The 23,088-nt window shown below is 38.4% G+C and overlaps 1 protein-coding gene and 1 long non-coding RNA gene across 6 annotated transcripts in view; one reads left to right on the top strand and one right to left on the bottom strand.

The window, feature by feature from the left end:
• Positions 1 to 4,417, bottom strand: part of LOC132679077 (uncharacterized) — a 14,145-nt gene extending 9,728 nt beyond the window's left edge. The window contains exon 1 of the long non-coding RNA XR_013554033.2: positions 4,314 to 4,417. This is a non-coding gene — a long non-coding RNA (uncharacterized LOC132679077). The remainder of the gene's footprint in view (positions 1 to 4,313) is intronic.
• Positions 3,484 to 23,088, top strand: CBLL1 (Cbl proto-oncogene like 1). Of its 5 annotated transcripts, none has more exons than XM_060632261.3 (6): positions 3,484 to 3,651; positions 9,984 to 10,151; positions 13,415 to 13,512; positions 14,162 to 14,245; positions 16,918 to 16,991; positions 19,531 to 23,088. In XM_060632261.3, exons 1-6 carry the CDS (start codon positions 3,603 to 3,605, stop codon positions 20,564 to 20,566), a joined length of 1,509 nt encoding a protein of 502 aa, XP_060488244.1. In that variant the 5' UTR covers positions 3,484 to 3,602; the 3' UTR covers positions 20,567 to 23,088. The 5 variants fall into 5 exon arrangements, with proteins under 5 accessions (XP_060488244.1, XP_060488243.1, XP_060488246.1 ...); XM_060632260.3 differs by having other exon boundaries at positions 3,485 to 3,651; positions 13,412 to 13,512; XM_060632263.3 differs by lacking the exon at positions 3,484 to 3,651 and adding an exon at positions 4,552 to 4,666.

Here is a 23,088-nt window from a genome sequence, read left to right as displayed (position 1 = left end):
CAATCAGCAATATTTAGTCCTTGTTAGTCTTTACTTCCTTCCTATTCCCTGAATCTGTCTCTTGCTCAGTTTTTGATGGTGTTTGGAAAGCCAGCTGCCATATTTGATAAGGCTTGCCTGGGGTAATATGGTATTTAGGGTTCAGTTCCAAGAGCCTGTAGGGAGAGGAGGAAGCTGGGACTGTGTGGGGCTAGAATTAAGGTTACTAACCCGATTTAATTAAACTGCTTCCAATATAGAGAAGTCAGAGTCTTAGCTAAACATCAGTTTTGCTTTGTGTGTGTATCAGTATGCTGATAGGTGCAAATTTGCCCTAGGAACTCTATCTCCGAAACCTATTGCCAACCATTTTAATAGGTAATAATAAAATTGTAGCTAACATTTAATATTCATTTAATAATGTGTCAGCTGGTATGCTAAGTATTGTCTCATTTAATCTTTACTATCACCTCAAGAAGCAATGACTCTAGCTAACTACCCCGGTAATAAGAACTATTATTTCGTGACGGCCTACTGTGTGCCAGGAGGTACTAAGTGCTCCAGATAGGTCAAAACATTTAGTTTTCACAACTCGAAAGATAGGTGTTATCATCATTCCCATTCCACAAAGGAAGGAAATCAGCCACAAAGATTAGGTAATCTGCGTAAAGTCTCACAGCTGGGAAATGACGGCTCTGGACTTAGAACCCCCGGTTGTTAACGCTCAAGTTCATCTAGCCAATCACTATATTCTACTGCCTTTCCCGTCTACTTCTGCTGATCCAACTTGTTGATGTATAGTGGACACTATCCTGATCAGTTCTTCTCTTACTAACAGTCCATTCATACTTACTAGCAATTTGGACATCACAGGAGTCTCTGGCTGGCTACTTGGTCAACTGTTCTCTCTAAGATTTTGTTTTTAAGGAATCTCTATGCCCAATATGGGTCTCAAACCTACAACTTTGAGATCAAGAGCTGCATGCTCCACCGAGCAAGCCAGCCAGGCGCCCTAGTGAACTGTTCTTCTCTTACAGGCAATAGTATTGATTCACTCCCCTGCCCACCCCGCCCCCCCAAAAAATTTAAGTTCTGCTCATCGTTTTCAAATGTATCTTGCTGAACTATGTTGCTTATATGAATGATATACCATGTTAGGTTTTGTTTATGTGCCTTTTTTTTTTTCAATTAAAAAAAATTAAGTAAACGCCACACCACAGGTGGGACTTGAACTCATGACCCCAAGATCAAGAGTCACATGCTCCACCAACTGAGCCAGCCAGCCTAGGTGTGCTTTCTTAACTGTTACTCTGGAATCTTCTCAAGGTTCTGCATAAGCACACCTAATTTTCTTTTTCAGTACTCTCAAATGAGGACCAACAACACAAGTCAACCTGATTGCTGTCCTCTACAGAAGTTACAATAATTCTCTATCTGTGCTCTCGCTCTCACCTGTTTCATATGCCTTATTGCTGTCCTACTCTCCAAATCCTCCTCATTCATCAAGGCTCAGCTTAAATCCCTCCAGAGTCTACCTAACTACCCTTGGTCCTACTGCTCATTATTTTCTCTGAATGTATGCAGCACTGCATTCCCTCAAAACACTTAAATTATATGTGTTTTTAATTATTTCTATAAATGCTAGCCAGTGTAGTCGTTGTAGGGACTTTTATTTAATACAGTTCTTGCCCTTTGCAGTGTTAGGCACAACAGGGTGGTATTACTGAAAGAGCATTAAGAAGACATCCTGACCTGCTATTGAGGAGTCTCAGACAAGCTCCTGGGAAACAAGCTCTCTGCTACCCACTGTACTTTTCTCTTAGCATAAACTAAGTGCTATATAAATGACAGGCTATTAAAACATCTTAAAAACATCAGCTTATAAATGATGGGCTGGCAGACAGTTTGTCCGTAAGATGAATATCCGCACCTCAGTGCTTTAGATCACCCATTACTATGATGTTTTGTTTTTATAAACCTTAGGGCAACACGATGCTACAAAATGAATATGAATGTCGGCTTTTTTTGTTGTTTCAAATCATGCTAATTTTATTTTTATTTAATGTTCTCCATTTTATAAAAGTTGATTAAGTAACAATCAACATAATGATAGATTATTACATAGAAGGCACATGGAGGGGATACTAATAAGAATGTCGACTTTTAGGGGTGTTTGGGTGGCTCAGTTGAGCCTCTTGGTTTCGGCTCAGGTCACGAACTTGCGGTTTTGTGGGTTCAAGTCCTGCGGTTGGGCTCTCAGCTGGCAGCACGAAGCCTACTTGGGATTCTCTCTCTCTTCCTCCCCCACTCATGCTGTCTCTCTCAAAATAAATAAATAAGTAAACTTAAAAAAAAAAAAAGAATGTCAGCTTTTAAAGAAATTGTGACTGGTTATAGCACAGAGATCACCAGCAATGGATACCAGAGGGCAGTAATAAAAATGTAAGTACAGTTTCACTTATTGGTTTATGTGAAGAGATAAATTTGTCACACTGCTACTGCTCTGGTAAAATGAGGCAGCTACAGCTAAGGGGGTAATGAATATAGAACACAGATGCTGCAAGCAATGCATGAAAGCAACACATGTCAAATAATTCGACAGATCTTTACCTAACATTTTATCAACAGGAAATCTAATAAAAGAGTGTCCTGTCAGTAAATTTTCATAACTTCATGCACCATAAGAATGCAGACACAACTTCTGATTTACAGACTAAACTATGTAAAATATACTTTGAAGCCTCTTTTTTGTTCTAATTCTTAAATATGCTTTTTTGCTCTAATTCTTTAAACATGAGCATCAGCAGACACGAATAATATCATTATGAACCTGGATTTGCATTAATCTGAAGTATGGCTGACAGGCTAAATATGAGAGAAAAAAATAAAAAGAGCGCTTCCTAGGTGAAAACTACCTTCTTCTATACCTCAAATAGGTGAGAAATGACCCATCGTATCAGCACTGTATTTAGAGAAGGGGGAAGGTATGGTTAAGCTTCCTTCCTCCAAACCTCCAAAACAAAAAATAAGCCCAGCAATTGAAAGCATCTTGGAAACCACTTACTAATACAGAAATCTACATGTAAACAAAAGCAGGGGTGATTCTGATTCACAATGGTCCTTGGTTGTAATTGTACCTAAAAACTTGTTCATAAAGCTTCAGGTGTAGCGGGGCAGTCTTTTTAAAGACCCCAGTACAACACGCCCCAGATCAGCACAGAGCACTCATAGTGCTGATCTTTATGACTCCAAGCTGTTACTGCCTAACTACAGATACAACGCATCGCTGCACATACTTAATCCAGAATTCGGCACCGTGACAACATCTGTCAGAGGGCAATATAGTAATCTCCTATTGATCCAGGAACTCTGGCACCGAAAGCGTGAACAACCCAAGGTACTGATGTCGTCACCAGGGGACGACAGGAATAGAACCCAAATCCCTAGGCTCCCAAGCTCGTGTTTTCTACTAATTGTGCTCCTTTCTACTCATCCGAGAGCATGAAGTGTAGAGGGCTGGAGAAGGGAGTGGACACAAATGAGCCAAGTCGGCGAGGTGGAGACCGCACTGAAGGTCCCCAGGAACCACTCTGTGGTACTTTCCTTTGTTTTGGTTGAGGACGATGAAGGCAGCCGCAGCCACAACCCCCGGGGACCAAGAACTGGAACTAGGTACTGCCTGTTGTGCTAACTCTCTCTTCCTCATTTTAGGCCTTTCCTTTTCAACCTCTCCCTTCCGGCCAGCCCTGCCGTTCCCTCCACCTCACGCCGCGTCCGTCCCGTCCCCCGGCTCCGCGTCGCACTTTACAGCCGGTGTCCCCCGGGGAAGCGGCAGCTGCGGGGCACTCACCCGCCACCCGGCCCTAAGCCCAGTCCTTAGGTGGTCGCGGGGGTTCCCAGCGCCACAACCGTTTGCTCTAAAACAAAACAAAACACACAAACGAGTGCTAGTCAAGCATTTTGTGTTTCAACGATCAGAAACTTAATTAGTGGGAACGGGGGTATATACCAAGTTGGCTCTGCGTAGCTGGTCAGGACAAAGCAAAATTTAGACAATACGCAGAGAGCCTTTCTCTTCTCTCGTAGCTCGACCATGCCCTGGGCAACCTCCCACTGGAGGACGCCTTCCGGAGCGCGCGTGTTTACACTTTCCCTACCCTGGGTGCAGGAGACAGCGCTCGCGCACTCCGGGGGATTCCAAACCGTTACTCCGCCCGCCGGGGTGGGACCAGCCCAACGGCCGAGCCTGCGCAGTGAGCCTGGCCGGCCCCGGGGCCCCAGCGCACTACAAGTCCCAGAAGGCAGCGCTCCCCGGGGGCGGGCGGCCGCCTTACCTGCCGCGAGCTTATGCCTCCGGCTGTTACCGCTCTCCCCCTCCCCCGTTCCCGTCGGTCGCCTTTCCACAGTTAAAGGCTACTTTCTCGTGAAGCACGTGAGGAAGAGTCTTAGTAACCTCGACCTGGAAGCTCTTCGCATGTCCTTTCTCTCCCCGAACTATGCCTGACTCCCTCACCGGAGTTGGGTAGTAGACGAGAGAAGGAAGCTTTCGGAGGCCAAAGCCGAGGCAACTTGGTCGCACTTCCGCCTCCCGGGCTCCGGAAGGTAGCGCGCACGCGCTCTCTGCGACTCCGGCGCGGTTGACTTCCGCTCCCACTGTGCCCTGCGAGCCGAATCATGGATCACACTGGTAAGGAGGCGGAGGCAGTGGGGGTCCCAGTTCCATGCCCCCTTGGCCGGCCTGGGACTTGCTGCCCAGTGGGCAGAGAGGGGATACGCTCGCCCTACAGCACTGGGGTCTGGCGGTGAGAAGGAAATCTCACAGACCCCTCCCTGTGCCCGGCAAGGGCCTGCTGCGTCCCGGCCTACCCTCCGGTGCGGTACCTACCGCCTCGGTGCCGGCAACAGCCACTTCTCTGGTTCTGCTGAGCTCCCAGCCCAGACGGTGGGAGGCGGGGGCCTCGTGGGGAGGAGAGAGCTCTGCTCCTTTTTTCCTCGTCCCGGGTGCTCTGCTCTCAGTTTGGGGGACTGGCGGGTAGATTCCAGTTTTGGAGTCGGGGAAGCCTTGTTACGCTGGGTGTCGATGCGCGGGAGTGGGTTAGAGACTTCCTGCTGTCTCAGTCAGTTTTGGGCGGGTGCTGCGGTGGTCACTGCCGGTCGTTATTGTCTCTCCGGTCCTTCACGGATTAGAGGTGGGAGAAGGGAGTCGGATATGGTTTTCGGAATCATACTCGGAGCGGCTTTTCTGCCTGAGCCCAAAGCATGCCCCGCGCTACGGCTGTGGTTCTTACCCATCATTTGGGGGCGTTTACAAAGGAGAGCTTAAAATCAAGATATTCTCGTCTCTATGCCCAAGTAAGAATGACTCCGCTCTTCGTTACGTCTTGTTTGGCTTTTTCTTCTTTGTGGTTTTTGGATATTGAATGAGAGTGCACTTGGAGTTAGTTAGTGTTCCGTATAGTTATGTCAGCCATATCATAAGTAGGAAAAAAAGGATATTTCTTGTATTAAGCATTGGTTAGGGTGTTCTCAGTCATCAAATACCTACTTAGTTTTCTACATATAGATGTAAAATTATATCTATATGGTTTTAGTGAGTGTTAGTCAATGTAATATATGCCAGATACCTGTAGGTCTGGAGATGGAATGGTGCAATGGTAAGCAAGACGGTCTGAATCCCTGACCTCATGGAGATTACATTCTGTTGGGGAAGACACCATAAACAGGGCTTTTGTTTTTGTTTGTTTGGTTTTTAAAACCTAAAATTACAGATCATGATGAGTGCTTTGAAGAAAATAAATGGGTTCTGTGGTAAAGACTAATAGGAGGAGGCTTCAGAGAGAGTGGTCAGGGAAGGTCTTTCTGTAAAAGTAGAACTTATAAGTTGAGATCTGATGCATGAGAAGAATCCAGTCATGGAACTGATCAGGAGGAAAGCATTTCTAGCAAATACAAAGACTCTGAGGAAGGAAAACTTAAAGAAGATCAGTTAGCTGCAGCTTAGTTAGCAAGACGGAAGGAACCCTGAGATTGAAAAGGAAGGCAGGAGTCAGGTCCTACAAGACTTTGAAGTCCATGATAAAGATTTGATTCTAAGTGCTGTGCGAAGCCATTGAACAGAAGTGGAGGAGGAACATAATTTCTTTTAAAAATACAATAGCTTGTTCATGGAGATGGTGTAAAAGAGGGAGACAAAAATAATAGAAAATAGATGATTTAGGAGGTGATCGCAGTAGACCAGAAGAGAGACTCGACTTAGTTAAGTTGGCTTGGTTTAGTAGAAGGGGAGTGGACAAATTCAGTATTTTGGTGGTAGAACTCAAATATGAGCTTTGTGAGAGAAAGGAGAGATGCCTGGGTTTCTGGTTTGATCACCTAGGTAGTGCCCATTACTGATTTGGGGAAAACACACTTTTTAAAAAAGGGGTAGAGGTGAGACCTGGGAATTTGGGAACAAAATTTTGGGCTGCCAAGTATGAGCTGTGTATTGGGACATACAAGGGAAGTTGTCAGGTGGAAATCAGAGGAAAGATGTGGGTGAAAAATACATACTTGAGATTTAGTACCAGAGAGTTAATATTTTAAGGATGGATGAGATCACTCAAGGAATGAGAATACAGAGGGCCAAGAATCAGGCTGTAAGAATCTCTAGTATTTGGAAATTTTGTAGAATTGAAACTCTGGGACCTTGGTGTTAGAGTAACAAATGTGCAACTTTAGCAAAATACTTCTCATTAGAGCCTATTACTGGAATTGGTAGTTAAGCCTGTTCCACAGTTTACAGGATGTTATGTTAAGAAGTTGTAGTATCGCTGGGTGTGTGTCTTGAGTATTTATTATCCTAGTTCTCTAAGTTAAAATATTGCCAGAGAAAGTAAGAGTCATCCTGACATGAAAATATTCACAAATGAGCTGACCATTTAAAAAAATTAGTTCCTACTCAGATATCCCTGGTAGATATTTTCTATTCTTTTTTTTTTTTTTTTTTTTTTTTTTAAGATTTTGTCTCTGAGTAATGTCTACACCCAACATGGGGCTCAAGCTTACAATGTAGATCAAGAGTCACATGCTGTACTGACAGCCCTTTGTCTCTTCGTTTAATTTCTTTATAAGTCATTATCTTTGCTTCATATCAGGAAACAGTGTCAAATACTGTATATTGATTGTGATTACAAACCTTGCAAAAGATTCAGGTTTTTTTTTGGAATTCATAAACATGAATTTGATAACTATTTGAATCACAAATAAAATCCTTGGCCAATGAGGAAATTCCAGTCAGCCAGTTGATTGAGGATGTTATGACAGGGTAGGTATTTTAAGAGAAAGATTTTAATGTCAAAGGATTAAGAGAGGCTGGCTCTTGGGGAAATTGATAAAACCCTTGAATATTATGCAAAAGTGACTGATTTTATGATCATGCTGAAAAGTCAAACATAAAATGAAGGCTATCCTCTAGGGTTCTAATAGAATTTTGCCAGAAAAACTACTCCAGGAAACGCCCAGTTAGCACTCGATTCATTCTTTGGTCATTTTAAGAATTAGCACTTAGTTGTAACTGCAATCTAAATTTTATAAAATATTTCTTGCTTCCTTTAATTCAGGATAAAATTCTAAATAAATCTTTAAAAAACTATAATATAAAAGTGTTACTCCTTTTTAAAGTGGATTCACCTTAAATGGCCAGTTATAGGGGCTCCTGGCTGGTCCAGTTGGTAGAGCTTGCGACTCAGTCTTGGGGTTGTAAGTTCGAGCCCCTTGTGGGATGTAGATTACTTACAGTCTTTAAAAAATAAAAATAAATGACTAGTTATGTCTTCAGTTCTCTTTTTTTGTGTAACAATATCCATGGGCTTTATGTTTTTAGTTGACATATTCAAAAAGAAATTGTGCTGTATTTTCTGATTTTTTAATTAAAAAAAAAAAAAAAGACAAACCCAGAATGATATCACTATTGAATGCTGTACTTTGTTTATGGACTTGCAATCTGAGAGGTAGGTGGCAAGGTGTTAAAGGGCAGAGGACTCCTGAAAGTCATGGTAGGCTAAGCAAGCAACTGTTGTGATCTCAACTGCTCAAGGTGGAGGGAAAGGATTTGCAGTGATGAAGTGTTGGTATTTTGGTCATTCACCTAGTTGTAAAACCATTGAGTCCTAATATCAGAAGGAAAGCATTGAACTGTCAACTGTCTACATCAGCTTGCTTTGTTCATTTATTGAAAAATCAGGAATACATTTTGAGCAAAAAAAAGATTCTGTCATATCCATCCTTTGGCTATTACATTGCTTGTAGGTACTTTTACGTAAGTAACTAGAAGAAAGCAGATGAAATACATTACTCAGCTTGGTTTAATACATTTGGTGAAGTGCTGAAAGTTGATCCAGTTGGGTTTATCCTAACTCAAGATTTTAGCTACCCATATGCTTCCTTTCCATGAATTTTTTCTTTGAGGATTAGCTATTGTAAAAGTAATAGTAGAAAGTAGACTGAAAGATATTTAAATTAATCATTAAGAATTAAATTATTATTTTGAATTAAAATTATTTTGAATTAAAAAAATAATTGTTCAGGAAGAGTGCAAACTGATGTGAATTTAACATGTGTCTGTAAACCTAGTAGCATTGGAGAGGAGGTCATTAGTACTAGGTTACTGCTTTCAGATTTGGCTTTACTGAATGTAATGTGGACAGTGGGCCTATCAATCTTGGTTGCACTATTTCCTGCAGGGACAGTTCATTCAGTATGTCATATTTAAAATGTTACTATTTTTGAAAATTATTTTATTTGCATTTCCTATTTTGGGACATTTCCCTTTGTGCCTTTGGTGGGTAAAAGTGAATATTTTCTGTATTATAATATTCTGTCATAGACTTTAAAAAAAAGGAGACTATTAACCTTCAAGTGGAGTCAGTTCTATGAAATAATCCTCCTGTTACTCATGGGAAATGAGTTAATAGCTAATAACAAGGAGGGCCTTAGAAAGTGTCCCTTGTTTAGATCTAGTTGAATTACAGAAACCTTGCATCCTTCTAAACTCTATTTTTCCATTACGATGCAGCTTAGAATAACACACTCACATGTATATATCTATAAAGGTTATAGCCCAAATACATCATGGTGTGCTTCTGCTACTAAATAGTGTAATAATCTTTACTATTCCTGAATACTTTTTAGAAAAGCTATTTTACACTTAAGGGAATAATCACTTTCCTTAAAACTAATTTCATTTTCAATGCATTACTTTTTAATTTTTTTATTTATTTTTTATTTATTTTTAAAAATTTTTTTTAACGTTTTTATTTATTTTTGAGACAGAGAGAGACAGAGCATGAACAGGGGAGGGGCAGAGAGAGAGGGAGACACAGAATCGGAAGCAGGCTCCAGGCTCTGAGCCATCAGCCCAGAGCCCGACGCGGGGCTTAAACTCACGGACCGCGAGATCGTGACCTGAGCTGAAGTCGGACGCTTAACCGACTGAGCCACCCAGGCGCCCCTGCATTACTTTTTTAATTTTGCTATTGTCACTGTTAGTTTTTTGTTTGTTTTATTGATTGTCCTGATGTAGATTCACTTTTCTAACTTAACAAGTGTTTTGTGTGCTTGTTGGAGATGTGGATGGTTTTCTTTCTTTTCCTCCTCCTTCCTTTTATTTATTTTTTTTAAAAAAAAATCTCTTATAGTTCAAGATAGAAGTTCTTGGGCTTATAAAGGTTTTATGTTTTTGTAAACTCTTCTGGAATCATGGAAATTTTTATTGTCTACTTTTAGAGAGAGGTTCTGTAGTTTTTGCCAACTCTTTAAAGGGTTCCATCTCAAAAAACATTGCTTTAAGGGTTTATCTAGTATAGAGAAAATTAATGCTTAAACATATATAATATAATATTTAAAATCAGAGCCCAGATATTCAGCCCTTGATAATGTTGGATATGTTACTTTAATACCTGTAGCAGAATAATCTTCAAAAAGGAAAACTGAAAGAAATTACAACTTTTTTTTTTTTTCTGACGTAGACAATGAGTTACAAGGCACTAATAGTTCTGGATCATTGGGTGGTCTTGATGTTCGAAGACGAATTCCTATAAAGCTCATCTCCAAACAAGGGAACAAAGCCAAAACTGCACCTCGAACTCCAAGGACTATAAACAGGATGCCTGCAAAGGCTCCACCTGGTGATGAAGGTAATTTGTTTAAACTGACAGATCCAAAAGTCTATTGTATCTGATTCCACCAAATATTCCATGTGGTCTTATTTATTTAAGATCTTTTTATCTTACTGTTTCATTTTTCATGCACTTTTCTCTTGCTGTATAATATTTTTGGTTTTTCTTTTGTTATTGAAAGTAACACTGCCTATCATTAAAAAAAAAAAAAAAAAACTAAATAACATTTCAGAGAGCAAAATATTAAAAGTGAAATTTGTCTCCCTACCTTGACAATCCTGTACCAAAATAATTTCTTTTACAACTTTTTTATAGTAACTTTTTAATATATAACTGCCCTTTTTTCATGTAAGATGCAATTAAAATTTTGCCTTATCAGTGTGTACAGTTGTAGTCATTTAAGAAAATAGGCTTAGGTATTTCATTTATAGATATACTATAATGTATCGAGAATTTTTCTGATTTTTTTTTTTTTGCTGTTAAAAACAATGCTGCAGGAAATATCCTTGTACATATAGCTTAGCATGTATGCTTGGTGTTGAATTTAAACTTTGCATGAATTTGGGTATTTTACAGCTTGATGGTATCCATCTGTACATCTTAGAATTTAACAGATATTGTCAAATGGCTCTGAAAAAAAACATCCATTTATATTCCCACACACTAATATTGGGACTATTAACCTTTAAAAATTTTCATTTTGATACACATTTCTTTAATTATGAATGGAGTTATGTGGATATCTTTACATAGTATCGGTTATTTCTTTTGCCTAGGGTCTACCTGTTCATATCTTTTAACCATTTTTTTCTGTATTGTAGTCTTTCTCTTGATTTTTCTGAGTTCTTTACAAATTATTAAATTGGCTCTTTGTCACATAGTGTATATTCACCATTTGCCTTTTGCACTTTATATATCCAATTTTTATTGTGGTGAAGTTTGAAGATTTTGTGTCATCAGATATCCAATCCAGTCTTCTGTTATGACTTCTGGGTTTTATAAAATTCTTAGAAGGGCCTTTTTTCTATTTCATGAACAGAAAACAATTTTCCCATTTTACCCGTTAGTATAGGGTCAGCAAACTATGGTCTGTGGACCAAATCCAGCCCTGTTTTTGTAAAGTTTTTTTGGAACACAGCCATGCCCATTCATTTAAGTACTGTTTATGACTGCTTTCACACTATAATGGCATAGTTGAGTAATTGCAAGAGACCATATGGCCTACACAGCCTAAAATATTTGCTAATCTAGCTTTCTACAGAAAAAGTTAGCTGATCCCTGCTGTGGGACATTTATGGACGTGTATTTGGTTATTTAAAAAGAAAAAAGTGGAGTCTGGCTCTATTTATTTTTTCTCTAAAACAGCTAGCTATTTGTCTTAACCATTGAATAATCTGTCTTTTCTGTGCTGAATAAGAATCCCACTATTATCCTACATTAAAGGCCTAAAGTATTTATGTCAATTTCTAGATTTTCCCTTCTATTCCAGCAATCTATCTATTTTTTTTTTTTGGAATCAAAATGTTTTAATTATACCTCATTTTATGGTTCCTTTTATTGTAGGGTATCTCTCCAAGTTCATTTGAAGTCACATGTTCTAAATCATGGTGGTAGTAACTTAGGGCGATTGCTGCACTCTTCATAACGTAGGGTGCCCTTTCTTTGATCTTTTTGTTTCTTTTAATAATTTTTAAAAAGTACACAGTAATGTGCAAGTACATTCTTGTTATCAGAATCCAAACAAGGCAAAAAAGCTAAAATCCCCCTTTTTTCTTTTTCCTCTCAGATATCCCCTCATTCCCTCCCCTCTCATCCCCTAAGCTTACACCCCTTTCTAGAGGGAACTACTATTACCAATTTCTCTTTTAAGAGAACAAACTGAGGCTGGAGATAACTTTTGATTACTTTTGATTCAACTAATTCAGGTAAAAAATAATAAGTGATTGGTGTTTTTTCTAGGCAGATCAAAATAGGGAGATGTGGGTACTAATATGGTATTATACAATTATACATGTATACTTTAATGGTGGGAGTGCAGGTTGAACAACTTTGAAAAATGATTACTGTGCTCCTCATTTTGTTGGCTGTTGTTCAACACAATAACTCAGCATTTTAGATAAGAAGAACTGATCTTCCTTATTTTGAATTTTAGATGACAGAAGCTTTTTATAAGGTATAAATGGGCCATACAAGAGGCGAGGGTCACTCATTTGTAACTTTTAAGAATACTCCTTGAACTGTATACTTTGTATTGGAGATGATTAGTGCACTGGGAAAGTCTTGCTTCCCTGTATTTGTGTGTATGTCCATATGTACATCCATACACAGGTACTGTAATTTAGCCACGTGGGTAAAGTTAAAACTTGTGCGCTTGGTCTACACTGTTGACCAGTTCTAGGGCCTAAAGAGTCATGAGAAGCCTGGCATTTTGGAGGGACAGATTTGCCTTCTCACCTTTACTTTAGGTAATTGGATTCTACCAAGAATTACCATTGGACTGTCCATTGGTTTTCTCTTCTTTTGTATGAGATGAGATGTTTACCATCAAGGTCAGAGAAATTGAGCCCATATGATCTTCATAATTTTATTGATACATATAGTGGAGAGGAGGATACTTGTGACTAGATATGATATGGCTTCTGCTGTTTGGGTGATCAACCAGAGAGAGGTTTTAATTGAAAAGATGAAGTATGAATATGTTCTTATTTCTAAAATCAGTTTCAGTTTTAAGACTGAAGGAGAGGATACCTAATTTGCTTAGTTGTAAGAAGAAAAACCTGCAGAATTCTTTATATTTTCATTGTATGCTTTTGGCAATAAAATCAGCCTCTTGCAGCATGATACCACTTTTGTAGGTAGATTACAGTAAGTGATCAGTATCTTAAAAGTTTGTGCGGCAAGTGTGACGATGGTAATTAATAAAGGTTTATACTAGAGAGAGTTTGGTGAATTAATAAGAGCACTTGAATGGGAGTGAAGTGTTCTGAAGTCTGTTCCTGGCTCTCCCACTTAATCTATGTATTGAGTTACTATAGGTCTCCATACTGCAGTATTCCCAATTATAAAATAAGAGAGTTGGAGTAGATGGTTGCCAAGATCATTTCTAGCTGATGTTATAATGACTTAAACTAGTCTTGATTATCTTGTCCTTAGAAGAGCTTTGAAAGGCATCAGATGGGCTTTTGGGTGAACAGGTCTGTGGTGCCATGTACATGTACTTCCAAAATGAAATTTAGGATTTGAAAAGTTTCTTTTCTCAGAACACTTTCTTTTCTCAGAAGGATTTGATTATAATGAAGAAGAACGGTATGACTGTAAAGGTGGCGAACTGTTTGGAAATCAGCGAAGATTTCCTGGACACCTTTTTTGGGACTTCCAGGTAAAACTAAAAATAAAAAAATTTATTAGAACAGCAAAATATTTTATTATATAAAAAAATATTTTCTTTAATGTTTATTTATTTTTGAGAGAGAGACAGAGACAGAGAGTGGAGGGGTGGGGGCAGACAGAGAAAGAGACACAGAATCTGAAGGAGGCTCCAGGCTTCGAGCTGTCAGTACAAAGCCCGACACGGGGCTCGAACTCACAGACCACAAGATCACGACCTGAGCCAAAGTCAGGTGCTCAACTGACCGAGCCACCCAGGTGCCCCAGAACAGCAAAATACTTTAAATACTTTATTAGAATAATCAGAATACTTAAAGAATGGTATGAACTTTTATTACAGGTATTACGCTTTTTTTAAGCACACTCAAATCATCTGTTTATTAATGCCCTATTTCCACTATTTTCAAAAATAATTTGAAATAATTTTCAGTAAAGTCAAGTAAAATCAATAACCGTAAACAGAAAAAAGAAACTAATGGGGGCACAGCTAATCATGTGGAATTGTGGGAATTATGCCAAGAAACCTTTATTTCTAATTGTATTAACAACTTTTATAAAATACTAACCAATTCATTGCAAAAATTATAAGTACAATTTTTAGAGATGCTTAAAAAGAAAATTTTAATTATATCATTCAACAGATAAACATCTTAGGTGAAAAGGATGATACGCCAGTTCATTTCTGTGACAAGTGTGGATTGCCTATTAAAATCTATGGGCGAATGGTAAGTATAACTAAATTAAATGTTTTAGTAAATGTAAACTTTTGTGTAGAGATGAGATTCTGAAATTTAAGTAGGTGGGTTTATCACTGTTTAATGACTAAGTTTGTGACATTTTAATTAAGTATGGAATAGACAAGGGAAATTTGGGGATACCATGCATTTAATATAATTATCTTGACAAATTCTTGAATTGCTTGAAAATTAACTAACTTCTGAAAACGAATTTCTTTGGACTGTTTGATACATGTTAGTGGATATTTATTCTGGTTTATTAAGGAAAAATTGTTTTCTTGTTAAACAACAAAGTCAGTTACTTATTTCCGAAGGCTATAATTTTTAATGTAAAACTAATAATACTAATAATTCAAATAGAATTGAATTCTAATCATTAAAAACAATTATAACTCTAGTTGTAATTTTATAGTAATTTTGACATATCCTCCTTTAAAAGATAGTTTTGTATTTGTATTTGAAAAAAATTGAATTCAGTAACGTCTGCCTGGTAGAGGGCATGGATCGGGCCCTCTTGCTTTGCTGTGTAGCGTAGCTAAATAAGAGTAATGGACTATGAGTTTTAAAATGGTCTAACATCATTTTACTGTGTCCTGATTTATTTTTAGATTTTTATAAGTTCATTAACTGCCAGGGAAGAATGCTACTTACATTAAATGTAGGAGGTGTTTGTTATTTCACTGCTTGACACAGTTTCAGGAGGAACAGGATAAGATAGAACATGGTTATGGTATTCTTCTTTGGGAGTTTTCTTTTAATTATTTTTTTTACTTTTTACTTTATAAATTTTTATTGAAGTATGGTTGATCTATAATATTAAATTAGTTTTGGGTGTACAACATAGTGATACAACAATTATGTACATTACACTGTGCTCACCGTGATAAGTGTGGTTACCGTCTTTCAGCATACAAAGTTACTACAATATAATCGACTGTATTTTCTATGCTGTACTTTTCATCCCTGTGACTTCTCTGTTTTTTAACTGGAAGTTTGTACCTCTTAATCACCTTCACTTTTGCCTCCCGCCCTAGTATGTTCTCTGTATTTATGACTGTTTCTCTTTTTGTTGTTGTTGTGTTTGTTTTGTTTCTTGGGTTCCACATATAAGTGAAATCATATGGTATTTGTCTTTCTCTGCCTGACTGACTTTACTTAGCATAACACCCTCTATGTTCATCCATGTCATAAATGGCAAGATTTCATTCTTTTTTATGGCTAAGTAATATTCCATCGTGTATATGTACCGCATCTTTTTTTTCTTGGCTATTATAATATGCTGCAATAATGGTGCATATACTTTTTTTGAATTAGTGTTTTTGTTTTCCTCAGGTAAATTCCCAGAAGTGGAATTAACTGAATTGTATGGTACTTCAATTTTTAGTTTTGAGGAACTTCCATACTGTTTTCCATAGTGGCTGCAGCAATTTACATTCCAACCAACAGTGCGTGAGGGTTCTTTTTTTCCCTCACATCTTGGCCAACATGTTTCTCTTGTCTTTTTGATACTAACCATTCAGACGGATGTGAGGTGATATTTCATTGTGGTTTTGATTTGCTTTTCTCTGATTAGTGATACTGAGCGTCTTTTCATGTACCTGTTGGCCACCTGTATGTCTTCTTTGGAAAAATGTTTATTCAGGTCCTCTGCCCATTTTTTAATCTGATTATTTGGGCATGGGGGGTTTTGGTGTTGAATTGTATGAGTTCTTTATATATCTTAGGTATTAAGCCCTAATTGAATATATCATTTGCAAATATCTTCTCCCATTCAGTAGGTTGTCTTTTCATTTTGTTAATGGTTTCCATTGCTTTTGTTTTTCCTTGCCTGAGGAGACATCTGGAAAAATGTTATTAAGTTTACTAAGAGATTGCTGCGTATGTTTTCTTTTAGGAATTTTATGGTTTCAAGTCATACATGTAGGTCCTTAATCCATTTTGAGTTTATTTTGTGTTGGGTGTGAGAAAGTGGTCCAGTTCCAGTTCATTCTTTTGCATGTAGCTCTTCAGTTTTCTCAACACCATTTACTGAAGAGACTGCCTTTTCTGTATTGTTTATTCTTACCTCCTTTGTCGTAGATTAATTGACTGTATATGCATGGGTTTATTTCTGGGCTCTCAATTCGGTTTCATTAATCTGTGTCTGTTTTTGTGCCAGTACCGTACTGTTTTGATCACTATAGCTTTATAGTATAGTTTGAAAGCTGGGATTGTGGTACCTCTAGCTTTGTTCTTTCTTAAGATTGCTTTGACTATCTGGAGTCTTTTGTGGTTCCATATAAACGTTAGGATTTTGTGTTCTGTGAAAAACTGCAATGAATCTGTAGATTGCTTTGGATAGTGTGGGCTTCTTCAGGAGCTTTACCTCTATAGGAACCACGGATGAAATTCATAGCATTTATACTTGGAGAAATGTAAGCAGATGCATACGTATATATTTATTGGGGGAAAGGCCAAATATTTCATTATATCTCAAAGGGCTCTGTTACTGAAAAAAGGTTAACTGTTGCTTTTCTGTAATTAGTACTTAATAAATGTTTATCATAGTGAGCAATTCTCAGGTGCCTTTTATGTCCAGGTTACTGTGCTTACAGTTATTTTTTATGGAAATAGCTTAAGTTGTTCTAGTATGCTTAACTGTAATATGTCTCTGTTCACAGATTCCGTGCAAGCATGTGTTTTGCTATGACTGTGCAATTTTACATGAAAAAAAAGGAGATAAGATGTGTCCAGGGTAAGGTTATTAGTAGATTTATTTTTATTTTTATTTTTTTTAACATTTTTATTTATTTTTGAGAGACAGAGCACGAGCACGAGCGGGAAAGGGGCAGAGAGAGAAGGAGACACAGAATCTGAAGCAGGCTCCAGGTTCCGAGCTGTCAGCACAGAGCCTGAAGCGGGGCTTGAACCCACAGACTGCGAGATCATGACCTGAGCTGAAGTCGGACACTCAACCGACTGAGCCACCGAGGCGCCCCATTAGTAGATTTTTAAATAATAAAAGTTTGTGATGTAATGAATTGTAATCTAGGTTAAAGATCAGAGTATGATGTAAGTCAGCAGCAGGATATCAAATATGTAGACATGGCTAACCTTTCTTTGTGAGCCTAGAGTTGGCCTTAGCCTTCTCCTTAGGATAAGGCTAGGTAGCTATTATCTGAGTGTTCACATTAGCCCAAACAAGTACATGTGTCATCACAAAATTAGTGTTATAAACCAAAACGGTTGTTTTGTTTTGTTTCTCTGATGGGACACTAGAGAGGTAGTATCAAGCAGCGATTGGAATTACAATTCCTGGCTTCAGATCCCTAGTCTGCCGCTTATTAGCTGTGTGATAGATTGTTTCTTCATCTGTAAAATGGAGTTAATAGCATCTACGTCTCTGTGTTGTTAGAACTAAACTAGTAGGTCCATACATCTATATTTATAGTACCTAGCATATAATAAGTACTAGGTAAGTATAAGCTCTTATGTACTACCTGCAAATCTTATTATTTATGTCTTGAGTATATCTTAGGGCACCATCATGGTATTGGCTCAGACAAGTTATAAAGATCTAGAGGTATTGGTTGATACTGATCCAGTTCGGTATGGTCTTGAAAGATCCAGGATAACTTTTTATACCAGTTTAGAACCCCTGATAGAAGACTTGAGAAAGCTTTGAGACCAACTTCCTTGGAACAGTTGTAGACTTCTGAGATTCCTTATGACCTGTGTCAGAAGCTATCCCAAGATTTGTAGTATGGGTTGATAACACAATTATGGACACTTATAAGGGATGATTTCTTTTTATGGTGTAGGAAGATTGGCGTCACGGGGAGAGAGAGAGAGAGAGAGAGGATGATTCAATAAGTGTTCTAATGGTAATATGGAAAAGGGAATTTAGTTTTCAAGATATTGAAAGTAACTCCAGTAAGCACCTCACTGGTCGGCACTTAGCTATTTGAGAACATAAGCCTATCTGGCTCAACTGACTCAGATCAGGAAGTGAAGAAATGGCAACCCAAGTTGATACAAATATTATATACTGTTGCTTTTAAACACCACCCAAAAGAAAGTGTCTTACATTCCTGTTACCGTGGAGACCTTTCTGAGTTTACAGCATATTAGAAGCAAACAAATGAGAACTGTGCCAAATGGCCACTAAAGGGAAGCCTGCTAGTCTCAAGGAGTGCCAGCCTTACAGCAAGGGTGAAAATAGAGACACAGCTCAAACTCAGGAATATAGAGCCATTTAACATAGTCTCAGATGACCTGATACACATATTCCGTGATAATAGCCTGTATCCATGCATATGTAGTGATTCCTTGCTTAACTAGTGATTCGGTTCTGCCACTTTCATTGTTTTCAGTTATCCCAAGGATATTCTTTTAAGTAGGGCAAAGTAGATAAAAAACAAAAACAAAAAAACATTGTTAGAGTACATATTTTAACCCATATTGCAGATGAAGAAATAAACAGAAAGATTAAGTGACTTCTCCAAGATTACAGAGCCAGCACTTGGTCCCCGTTCTTCTGATTCCTGGTTCAGTCCTCTTTCCACTATTTCAAAAGACTCTAAAGGCAAGTGTGGATTAAATATAGTGAGTGAGAAAGAGTTATAATTTTGACCCTGAGTCATTAAGAAAATGCTGAGTTAAATTTAGTGCTTATGGTTTAGAAAGGAGGGGGTCATACTTTTTTGTAGTAAAATTGTCTGATAATTCTTCCCTAAGGGACTCCTGATAGTCAGGGTTTGAATTTAAATAGTTTACGTTGCTTAATGTCAAGAACCCTGTCGATGAGGATGATCTTACACATTTTTGCAGTCCTTGCAGCGTCTTTTACTTCATATTGTTTGCTCAGCAAATCCTTATTGCTCCGTAAATACTGTACAAGTGTGAATTCCATGACTATGACAGACCTTTGGTTCATCCTTTCTGGCTGTTTTTGCAAATGGATGCAAAGCATAGAGTTTGTTTGAGACAATCAGATAATTCTGTGTCTTAGGAACAATAGGTCTTTTCTTAAAACATACTCTTGTTTGATAAACAACTTTTAATTTTTACTTGTATGGAGAGTTCCAAGGTCGGTAGAAGGGTGGATGCTTAATGTGAAGCCAACAGACCACAGAGTGGCAGTGATTAAAGGTTCACTTACGGTCCCTGCAACTTGTAATTGTGAACTTTTGCAGTTCCTACAACAGATTTCAAGAACAGGCATATCTGTGAGAGTTTGTACAGTATTTTTCTGGTCTGCTTTTAGTAAATCGTTTTTTCCCCTTCTCGTTCAGCTGTAGTGATCCCGTTCAGCGGATCGAGCAGTGTACGCGAGGTTCTCTCTTCATGTGTAGCATTGTTCAAGGGTGCAAGAGAACCTACCTGTCTCAGAGAGACTTACAGGCGCATATCAACCACCGCCACATGAGAGCTGGAAAACCTGTTCCCCGTGCTTCACTTGAAAACGTCCATCCTCCTATCGCCCCACCACCAGCTGAAATCCCTGATCGTTTTATAATGCCGCCAGACAAGCACCACATGAGCCATATTCCGCCAAAGCAGCACATCATGATGCCGCCACCTCCGTTGCAGCACGTGCCACACGAGCACTATAACCAGCCACACGAGGATATCCGTGCTCCGCCAGCAGAATTGGCCATGGCTCCACCTCCTCCTCGTTCGGTCAGTCAGGAAACCTTTCGTATTTCAACAAGAAAACACAGCAATTTAATAACTGTCCCTATTCAGGATGACTCCAATTCAGGTGCTAGAGAACCACCACCTCCTGCCCCAGCACCTGCTCACCACCATCCTGAATATCAGGGCCAACCAGTGGTCTCGCACCCTCATCATATTATGCCTCCACAGCAACATTACGCACCCCCCCCACCTCCTCCACCACCAATAAGCCATCCAATGCCACATCCTCCCCAGGCCACAGGGACTCCTCACTTGGTTTATAGCCAAGCTCCACCTCCACCAATGACCTCTGCTCCACCACCAATAACCCCTCCCCCTGGACATATTATTGCCCAGATGCCACCTTATATGAATCATCCTCCTCCAGGACCTCCCCCGCCTCAGCACGGCGGCCCACCTGTAACTGCACCCCCTCCTCACCATTATAATCCTAACTCTCTACCCCAGTTCACTGAAGATCAAGGAACTCTGAGCCCTCCATTTACACAACCAGGAGGAATGAGTCCTGGTATATGGCCTGCACCAAGAGGGCCACCTCCTCCTCCACGAATGCAGGGTCCGCCTTCTCAAACCCCACTTCCTGGACCACATCATCCAGATCAGACAAGATATAGACCGTATTACCAATGATTAATAGTGCTTTGAACTGAAGATATGATGAGGAGGAAAAAAAACAACAAAAACTTATGTATAGTCAATCTTTTAATTAAGCTTTGACTGTTCTGGGAAGGAGAAGCTCCTCTTCCTGAGGTGACCGTAAAACACGTAGGGTCTTGTCTCTTAAAAATGGTTTTAAATCTTGACCTTAGGATCGATTTCAAGTACTATACTGTAGTGCAGATAAGTGGCTCAGTTGAGCACAGCTATATTTTAACAACTTTGTTCCCCTAGTGTGGTAAATTGACCCAGAGGTGACCATTTGTAAAGAATTTGGGAAGACTTTTTCATTGTTCCACTTTCAAAAATAGTGCTTTTGTTCAATCCAGTGTTCAGTTTTTCTTGTGATACATTTTGTTAACCTGTGTAAAAGGATTAAATTTCAAAATGGTTGTAAAAATGCTATTTTTATGTGAATTTAAGTGCAGCCACATACTGTTTTTTAAAAACCATATGTTTTACCACTAATTTCCCAAAGTTACAATAAAATCCTAAAAGTAAAAATCTACTAGAATTTACTGTAAGGCAGACTGTTAAGTGGTAGAGAATTATTTCACATTTTAGGCACTGAAAGTTTGAGGTATATTAAGTATATAATGCACTTCACTTGGATGCCTTTTCATTTTTAGGCAGCCTCAGGAGCACCAAAATACATTGGAATTCCAGTACTAAGATATATTGATGTTCATAACATTAAAAGGCATTAGGAATTCTTTGGGAAGATCTGGCCAAAGTAATTGACTCTACAGGCTCCAAGCTATTGGGGGATATTGTTACTCATTAACGTTTTTTCCTGAATGGTTGGAATCACATGATGCACCACATTTACTAATCTTACGTAACATTATTTTATAGAACTGTTTAAATTGTGTTCTCTAGATAAAGTGTTCTACTCTGCTCATTGTCTCAAACTAAGTATTTAGGGCTGAATAGACTTTATGTAATTCCTCATTTCGTGGTGGAGTTGGATCCTGTGCTCTAGGTGGGTTCTTGTTTATTGGGTTTTTAAAGTACAATTTGAACGCCGTAGAGGAATATTGTATTAATGAGGGACATTCTTGTAATCACAGACTTGCATTGCTCAGGTTTCATTACCGTGTGATAAGGTTTTTTTTTCTCTAACTTGAAATTTTAAGACTATAATTTCCTGTTCCTTTTATGGGTTAAGCAGTATGAAACTGGGAACATTTTAAAATGGAGTCACCAGTGAAGACTACCAGATGATTTTGTTTGTATTGGAGAAAAGTAACGACTAAATTGTGATTTTCAGAGCTTTATAACGTGCCTTTAGAGTCAGCATTTGCATTATAGGGGCTTGCTACAGTCCAGCTAAGATGACCACTTACATTTTATATGGAACTCATGTGTATAAATCAACATTCTTAGGGTATGGTCCTATATCCTTTGAGTAAACCCCTGTGAAGTATTTCCTCCCCCCTAAAATGGTGCATAATATAAAAATGAAAAACGTAGTATGCAGATGTCATTTATTAAATAGTTTGTAGTGCGTACATTTAGAACATTTCTTTTTGACAAAGGGTGAGCTGATGGCTAATTTACCATTGGATTCTGTCAGACACAGGCAAAACAGTTTCCCATCTTGGATAATGAGATGCAGAGTCGTCTCTGAACTTAGAGCTGAAGTTAGAGATAGGCGAAATGATTATTTCAACCTTGACCAGCCGGAAATAACTAAGACGCTTTTTTCTTTTTTTTTTTTTAAGTTGAGTGATTTTTTCACATCTAGCAATTTGAGAGTCCAGTGTTAATGCAATATATCTAGTGAGAAATTCTTGTTATTAGGAGCATGGGAGTGAAATAAGAAATAGTATGAACTGGTGGTGGTGAGTGCTTCTATCATATTACTGTAGGTACTTGGACTGGTGCAAACTTGATTCCTTTTCATGCCCCTATTTAGGAGCTGTTAAAATATTACTGTTAAAAATCCAATACCATTCTTTGTTTCTTGTGATAAGAAAATAGCCAAATTCCTTTTAGGGCTTCTCAACTGTTTATGAGGAGCGCTCCTGTTTTTATTGAAATTCACTAGAGTCGAATGTGGTATGAAACCACTTAGCCTATGTATTGGACAAAATAATTAGTATCATGATAAACTTCCACATGTTTAAGAGAATTCTCGTAGACTTTTTAAAAAATGATTTATTTTCAGTTAGGTTTAAAAAATACGTGTTATGCAGGGAGGCAGATCAGATGAATGTGTTGTAGCAGACAAAATTTTTAAATGGCGTTAGACTTGAATTCATCCAGTTATTGTTTGAATGAGGGTTGGTGGGTAGAAGGATAACAAAATTACTGTTAGTGTTTATTTCCTCAAGGAAAAAGATGTGAATCCCAGCCTTATTTCAGGGAAGCCTTTGAAGCTATGATGGACATAAGTCTAAATTAAATGTATGTATGTTTCATTATATTGCTCTTAAGACTACTGAGGTGGCAGTTTAATTCTTAAAAACAATAAAATGGAAGCATAAATACTA

This window comes from Panthera onca, chromosome A2, assembly GCF_046562875.1.
Source record: "Panthera onca isolate mPanOnc1 chromosome A2, mPanOnc1 haplotype 2, whole genome shotgun sequence".
Lineage (NCBI taxonomy): Eukaryota > Metazoa > Chordata > Mammalia > Carnivora > Felidae > Panthera > Panthera onca.
Note: the sequence above shows the minus strand (reverse complement) of the source record. Positions and strands in the feature narration are given on the sequence as shown.